The sequence below is a fragment of the Mercenaria mercenaria genome, chromosome 2, assembly GCF_021730395.1.
Source record: "Mercenaria mercenaria strain notata chromosome 2, MADL_Memer_1, whole genome shotgun sequence".
In the NCBI taxonomy this organism is placed as follows: Eukaryota; Metazoa; Mollusca; class Bivalvia; order Venerida; family Veneridae; genus Mercenaria; species Mercenaria mercenaria.
This window is the reverse complement of record NC_069362.1, coordinates 3621296-3630038: the sequence shown is the minus strand read 5'-3', so window position 1 is coordinate 3630038 and position 8743 is coordinate 3621296. Positions and strand designations below refer to the sequence as shown.

Below are 8743 nucleotides of genomic sequence, written 5' to 3'. Positions count from 1 at the left end.
CCTGTGATCATTGACCTTTGACCTACTAACCCCCAAAACAATAGGGGTCCTTTATTTCATAAGCCTAATCACTGTGACCTTGACATTTGCCTTAAATTGACCCCTAAAACAATAAGGGACATCTACATCATAAGTCCAATCATGCTATTAAGTTTGAAGATTCTAGGTCAAATGGTTAACAAGTATTTGACCGGAAACTGTTTTCAACATTTAAGCCCCTGTGACCTTGACCTTTCACTTACTGAATCCAAAAACAATAGGGGTCATTCTACTTTAAGAGCCAAGTCATGCTATCAAGTTTGAAGGTTCTGAGTTGGGTAGTTCTCAAATTATTGAGTGGAAACCGTTTTCAATGTTCAGGACCCAAAACAATTGGGGTCATCTACTTTATAAGCCTAATCGCGCTAACAAGTTTGTAGGTACTCGGTCAAGTGTTTCTGAAGTATTGAGCGTAAACCATTCACTCTGCCAACAGACGTGATCGACATGTGCAAAGAAATATACCCTCGCTTCTTCAAAAGGGGGCATATTTAAAGGTTGACTTAATTCAGCTCTTGTTCAATAATTTCAAAAGTTTTCTTCTTGATTTGATCTAAAGACTTGCTTAAATAAAAGAATATACACAGATTTGTTTGTTTTGCTGGATTTAAATCACTCTGTCAGAATTGAGATCATATGATGACTTTCAGGCTTAATTGGTGCATAAAGATCCAACATGTCCCTCTGGCATAATTTTAGGCATAGTTCTAAGTTGTACTGTCATTAACACTTGAAAAAACACCTTTAACCCTTATTATGCTGGATACGATTGATTCTGCCTTTGCGACCAGAACAGATCATGATCAGCCTGCACATCCGTGCAGTCTGATCAAGATCTGCACTGTTCACTATTCAGTCAGGAGCTTTTTGGTATGCACCCCTTTTAACAGTTAATGGTACTGTCAAAATTTAAAGATGGAAAAGTTCATTATAGAAATTTAGCAGGGTAAGGGTTAGGGTTGTGGACCCATAATGAAAATCAGCAATTTACCTGCAATTTTGAATTCATGGCTTACTTTGGCTTTCTCGGCCATAAATGTAGCACATAGTAGCAGTGGTTTCCGCAACAGCCGGAGAATGCTGAAACTGCATACTGAGGAAACGTAATGGAACAGAAATTACCGACAGTCATTTGGAGTTGGCTACCTTAAAATGATGTGAAAACATACTGTGACATCGGTAATATTAGCAAGGAATTATTTTTTGTGGATTCAGAGTTTGAGTCAATCCACAAAAGTAAATCCCAATATAAAAGGTAAAATTCCCATTCATTTTATGTTAATACAAGTTTTAGATCCACAAAATCATATAATTAAGAAACAGCCATGATTTTTGCCTAAACCACAAAATTTCCTGTCAACAAAATCAAATGATTTCACGGTATACTGATTTTCTGTTACATATGGAAGTTTTCAACAAAGTCAGACTATTGAATGCTTTAACTATTTATTCAAATTAAGTGTACAGTCATAAAATAGAGCACTGTCACAGTGAAAGAAAAACTGAAAGGAAAAGTAAATTTCAATAAGAATAGAAATACTTTGCAGCCACTTGATTCAATATAAATCACTTGAGAAAATTAAGACGGTAATTCTATACATGTAACAAATATGGATTCCACACAGGATTTGTAATTTTATACTTCATAATAATCCAACATTTCATTGTTAAACATTTCATAATTTTAAGTGCCGGTTTAACTATTTCTTTCAGGATATTATTTGCTTTTTTTTGTTTAGTTTTCTTAAGGAATCATTAAATTAGAAAGATACTTGTATAGGCAATGCTTTTTAAAATGCAACAATATGCAAATATGCATGGACGAAACTAATAATCATGTTAAAAGGGTATAACATCATTTTGATTTTTAAAAAATTTAAAATCTATTTTTTATTAATAGTAATCTAAAAGTTGTTTTAAAATTCCCAGATATACAGAAAATTATGTATCAAAACATACTTCTGGCAATAAAAGACACGCTGCTTCCTAAAATTTTCAAAATATTCTAAATCTAAAATAATGTTGAATACTTCATTTCTATTCATTGACCAATATTATACATTCACTTTATATTTCCCTAAGTCTGCATACAAAATTTGACATCATTCACAAAATTTGATCATTACAAAAAAATCTTCCAAAGTTGGCCACCAAAATTTCAAAAAAAGAACATACAATTATTGACCAATGTAATTTTTTGATGATAGAGATCAAAACTAGGTGATTTTTGAGTGGATTTAAAGACATTTTTAATTAAAATCGGAAATTGTATTTCCATTGGAAGGTGATTTGCAATTTAATGTGGGCGTGTCCTTTTGGTTGTTCTATGTAGAGGTTATAAAGACCAACTGTGTGACATTTACCATGATTTATTGATACTTATGAAAAGAAACCAGGTACTTCTTGTTGCAAATTATTGTAAAAATTTAAATACTATGATTAAAAGCTATTTTTTATTTTTTTCTTTGTGCATTAAGACTAGTACAAACCACACTGGTACCTATAGCAATTCATCCAAAATTGACAAGCTGAATTCATGAATTTGCTAGAAGACCTAGTGTGGTTTATACCCATCTAAATGAGCCATGCCATGAAAAAACCAACATAGTGGCTTTGCGACCAGCATGGATCCAGACCAGCGCATGCGCATCCGCGCAGTCTGGTCAGGATCCATTCTGTTCGCTAACAGTTTCTCCAATTCCAATAGGCTTTAAAAGCGAACAGCATGGACTTGACCAGACTGGATCCATGTTGGTCGCAAACCCACTATGTTGGTTTTTTCATGGCATGGCTCAAATATGTTTTTAATTTGTGTGTTACTGTAAGAACTGCTTTTCTGAACCTATTTCTATTTTTGTTTAAAAACACACACACAATAACTGAACTTTGATAGAAATTAGAATAAAATGTCAATTAAGTGTACAAAAAAATAGAATTCCAAAACTAAAAAAAAAGTTGTATAAGTTAAATCAATACTCATAGTCCATTATTATAATATCCATGACAAAATCTGATAATCAGCCAATAACAATTTTCTTCTTGCGTTTAAACTGTTCAAGTTCGTCTTTAAGATCTTCTTGTTCATGTTTGACATCTGTCAAGTCTTCTAGTTTGTTGATCATTAAATTCACTTTACCATCCAACTCGGCAATCTTCTCCATATCTGGGGTTAGTTCTGAAATAAACAGGAATTTTATCTAATTAAACAGATAGCTTTTTTATAATCTTCAGTAACTTTTTTGACTGTGTTTAATGTCACAAGGACATACATGTAATTATAGGTCATATGGTAACATTCAAGCTTTTCATGGGAGAGGAAGATCACAGGTCACCCTCCTTGCATTATTTCATCATGGGCTGGTGCCTGGGTAGAACTAATGACCTTCTGTAAGCAAGGTGAATGGCTTCTTCACATGAAGAATTCTATGCCTAAAATGAGGCTCGAAACTACATTGGTGAGCGGCAAGTAACACATGGATTAGCATACTGTCCCATCCAGTAGTGGTTTTGTTTCATTTTCATAAATTCTCTGCCTGTAAATTTAAATGACTACAATATTCAAGATAGTACAATCAAAGGGAGGTAATCAGATGTACACTTAATAAATTTGTCACCATGCTTATCAATACATTTGTATTCAAAAACAGTTTACCAATATCACAAAGCAAAACTATTAGTTTTATATTAGTTTATACCCATTTATTCTTTCTTGATTGTGATAAAAAGTTTTGGTTTATTATAATCTCTCTTGAGCACATTTCCTAGAAAACCAGTACTGGTGCTATATGTCCAAGGTTAGACTTGAACCAGAGACCCTCGTGAAGGAACTGTTAAAAACAATACTTGTAGTCACTCACTAGGCTTGTTAGAATGACATGATTATGTTTTATGATACTGGATAGTTGCCATCCCTTCAACACATCGACATCTGGTATCACAGTTATATTGACTTTCATGTCTTATTATCTAAACTGATGTACTTGACTCCCTAATTTTTTTTAATTTAGAAAGTTGATGTTAAATGAATTCAACCCGCATGGAAGATCGAGGAAACCGAATGCGTTAGCCTCATTAAATAAAGACGTTACTTACTTACTTACTTACTTACTAACTCAAAGCAAAATTGAACAGTTTTAGGTCAGAGCAAGAACAACTTTTTAACGTAATAAATTAAATTAATAAACACTTACTCTCAACATAAACGAACTGGTTTTTCCTTGGATCACTCGTCACACCTGTTGACTTTCGTTTCTTTGCCGGCTGTCCAACACCAAGAGTCATTTTCATGCGCCGCATGATGAAGTCAACAATCTCATATTCGTTAGACTGCTTATTCTCATCATAACGTACTGCGGTAAAACCCTCGAGGATAACAGTGATGAAGAAATTTATAAGTATAATGTTGAAGATGAGACAGAAGAATCCAAACATCGCAGGACCGATAATCTTTGTTTCTGCCATCATAGAAGCGTAATCAAACTTATCTGAAAACAAAATTTTATCTTTAAAAAAACAAAAAATGGGTACTCAATCTCAAAAAAATAGGGCATTCCCATAGTGCCCTAAGGTGTTTCACCGGCAGGGGACTATCAGTAATAAATATTTACTTCACTAAAAGGGAAAAGTTGTAAATTGAAAGAAGGATTTTTATTAAGTATTTGATTTATTAAATACTTATGTATAACTTTATATGTCTTTCATGTCACACACAAACTACTCACTCAGCATCATAGAGACAAGTGTTTCCAGAGTGGTCACAAAGTTTCTGAATGTCCGTAGATTTCTTCCGAAGAATACATAGGCTGTCATAGCAAAGGCACAAAAAGCGACTATAAACACAATCAGGAAACTGACTATAGGCTTCGCAACATGCATCAGTGTGTCACCAAGTACAGAAATCTTCTTGTTGAATCGCAGCAGACGGATGAATCTGATTGTGTACATGTACACAAGGAATGCTATCATGTACCCACACAGCTAAAATAATAGAAAACGCATATAATTACTGCAACTAACAACCTTACATGGAACTTAAGCATATATGACATCCAAGAGGATATTTCTGCCGTATGCCTAATGGTATCATAGAAAATAAATTAACTAGAGCTATCACTAAATGTGACTTATACCCTAGAAAACCACTTTGTCACAAGAAATGCTCCAAAAATATACATAACAAGGCAGTCTGAAAGACAGCTAAATCCCCCGCCACTGCTATGGATAGTGAAAGGGTAAAATCTTTGATTTTAGCTGTGACCTTGACCTTGAACTGACATGGCTGACTCATGAATTCTGCACAACGTCTTGATGAGGTGATCATTTGACCAAAGTTTCATGAAAATCCTTCAAGGGGTTTAGGAGATACAGAGCTGAAACCTTTGACCTTCAGTTGTGACCTTGACCTTGAGTTGACATGGCTGACTCATGAGTTCTTGATGAGGTGATCATTTGACCCAAGTTTGATGAAAATCCTTCAAGGGGTTAAGGAGATACAGAGTGGACACCAAATGGAAGGCTCAAACCTTTGACCCTTAGTTGTGACCTTGACCTTGAGCTGGCATGGTTGACTCATAATTTCTGCACATCGTTCTGATGAGGTTATCATTTGACCCAAGTTTTATAAAATTCCTTCAAGGGGTTTAGGAGATATAGAGCGGACATGAAATGGAAGGCTCAAACCTTTGACCTTCAGTTGTGACCTTGACCTAGAGCGGACATGGCTGACACATAAGTTCTGCACATCGCCTTGATGAGGTGATCGTTTGACCCAAGTTTGATGAAAATCCTTCAAGGGGTTTAGGAGATATAGAGCGGACACAAAATGGAAGGTTCAAACCTTTGACACTAAGTTGTGACCTTGACCTTGAGCCGGCATGACTGACTCATGGGTTCTGCACATCGTCTTGATGAGGTGATCATTTGACCCAAGTTTTATAAAATTCCTTCAAGGGGTTTAAGAGATATAGAGCGGACACAAAATGGAAGGCTCAAACCTTTGACCTTGAGTTGTGACCTTGATCTTGAGCCGGCATGGCTGACTCATGGGTTCTGCACATCATCTTGATGAGGTGATCATTTGACCCAAGTTTTATAAAATTCCTTCAAGGGGTTTAGGAGATATAGAGCGGACACAAAATGGCAGGCTCAAACCTTTGACCTTGAGTTGTGACCTTGACCTTGAACCGACAAGGCTGACTCATTTGTTCTGCACATCGTCTTGATGAGGTGATCATTTGACCCAAGTTTCATGAAAATCCTTCAAGGGGTTTAGGAGATATGGACCGGACACGATTTTGTTACGGACGGAAGGACGGACGGAAAGACGGACGGAAGGACGGACGGAAGGACGGACGCAGACCATTCCTATAATCCCTCCGCCACGGCGGGGGATTAATAATGTGTAATGTTTCAATTCATTCCAATTAGTGGGTACTGAGATACCAGCTTACATATAACAAGAGGGTCATGATGACCCTGGATCGCTCACCTGAGTAATATGAGCTATATGTTTCAAATAGCAAACTGATCCTAAAATATTAAGAAGGTAGGTCAGTAGGTAACTGAAAGTCAGTTTTAAGATCGATGTGCAAAACTGTACATGTCATCCCAATTTCAAGGCTGTATCTTAAAAAACAAGAAAGTAGGTCAGTAGGTCACGGTCACAGTCAAGTGATCCCTAATCGCTTGAGGTCTTCAGGTAATTATAATTAAACAGTCTAGGAAATATGACCTGAAGTATTTTTTTCCTATATAACTCATAACTAAAACAAGTGACCCCCAGGGCGGAGCCTCTTTTCAACCCAGGGGCATAATTTGAACAAACTTGTTAGATACCTACCAGGCAATGCTACATACCAAATATCAAAGACCTAGATCTTTATTTTTTTCCTATGTAAGTCTATGTTAAACTTGGTACCCCCAGGGCAGGGCCTCTCTTTACCCTAGGGACATAATTTGAACAATTTTGGAAGAGAAACACTAGGAAAGGCAACATACCTAATATCAAAAGCCTAGGCCTTGCAGTTTCAGGCAAGAAGATTTTTAAAGTTTTTTTTCCTATATAAGTCTAATATGTAAAACTTGAGACCCCAGGGGTAGGGCCTCTTTTCATCCCAGGGGCATAATTTTAATAATTTTGGTAGAAGACCACAAGGCAATGCTACATACAAAATATTAAAGGCTAAGGTCTTGTGGTTTTAGACAAAAAAGATTTTTTAAGTTTTTACTATACAACTCTATGTAAAACATGTGACCACCGGGGCGGGGCCTCTTTTCACCACAGGGGCACAATTTGAACAATCTTGATAGAGGACCATAAGATGATGTCACAAGCCAAATATCAAGGCTCTATGCCTTGCAGTTTTGGACAAGAAGATTTTTAAAGTTTTTCCTTTTGGTTGCCATGGCAACCACACTTCTGCATGGAATTCAATTCTTTGAAAAATTTTGAAAGAGGTCCACCCAAGGATCATTCCTGTGAAGTTTGGTGTAATTCTGCCCAGTGGTTTTCAAGAAGAAGATTTTTTTAGAAATTGTTGATGGACGACACTTGACTGACGACGCACGACGGACATCAAGTGGTCACAATAGCTCACCTTGTCACTTTGTGACAGGTGAGCTAAAAAGCAAAATAGAGTTAGGACACCTGTGCAGTGTAAGTCAAGATACCACAGTGAATAAGTGTGTGAAGTTTCAATCCACTCCCACAAGTGGGTACTGATATACCAGCTAACATAGTATTACAAAAACTTAACCAAATCAGGATGCCGATGTGGACGCTGATGCCGACGCTGAAGCCAATGCAGACGCATGGGTGAGTCCAACAGCTCTACCTATTCCTTGAATAGTTGAGCTAATTAAAATAAAATGTAAGATATTCCAACATGTTAAACTTTAGCCTGTTGGTGGCAAGTGATTTTGCCTTTGCGATCAGAGCAGACCATGATCAGCCTGCATGAGGCTGATCTTGGTCTGCACTTGGTCTGCACTAAAAGCTATTCGGTAAGCAAATTTTCAGTGAACACCCCTTTGAATAATAAATGGTACTGCTCAAATTGAATGACAACCCAAATCCATTTAATAAATTTGGCAGAGTACATGTTAAAAGATGAATACCTCATCAAGAAGTACAGCGTAATGCAGATTGGTAAATGCCTCAGGATTATCATGCACCTCATTCATCTTGCCGATGTTAACAACAGTTCTGTATATGAACAGTATTATGATTGCGTACAGCAAGGCAAGACATCCTAGCTCCCACCAGTTCCAAAACTCCTGAAAAATAGGTGACATGTAATCATTTAATTTCATGGTTTGCATCAAACTGGCCATTTTGCAGGGTTACGAATTCATGAGTTTCAAATCATGGAGATAAATTGGAAAGAAATTCTATAAATTCATTTGGATATCATTCGCCAACTGATGCAACCATGAAATCAACAATAATTAGTCCCCCACAAATATAAATGACTTTACATTGTAGCCAAATACAGTGACAAACATTTTCTAAACCTCAACATTAACGTTTTATTAACAGTCACTGTCTACTTATTGTAAGCCATGCTCAACTTCTTGAACAGTACTGGTGTTCTCAGGAATGACGGCGTCATGTGTATCGGTGCTATACTTGTGACCCAGCACGTTAAAGAATCAGACTGTCTATTCACAGAGAGCTAGACAAAGTTAACTAGACAGGCCTGCATCT

General features: G+C 36.6%; 1 protein-coding gene across 1 annotated transcript in view; it reads right to left on the bottom strand.

Annotated features, from left to right (window-relative positions):
- Positions 1-1473: 1473 nt before the first annotated feature.
- Positions 1474-8743, bottom strand: part of LOC123561917 (uncharacterized) — a 133346-nt gene continuing 126076 nt past the window's right edge. Inside the window, exons 45-48 of the mRNA XM_053537693.1 lie at positions 8155-8313; positions 4761-5016; positions 4230-4523; positions 1474-3214 (exon numbers count right to left, since the gene is read on the bottom strand). Coding sequence (XP_053393668.1) covers positions 3057-3214; positions 4230-4523; positions 4761-5016; positions 8155-8313 — 867 coding nt within the window. The 3' untranslated portion in view covers positions 1474-3056. The remainder of the gene's footprint in view (positions 3215-4229; positions 4524-4760; positions 5017-8154; positions 8314-8743) is intronic.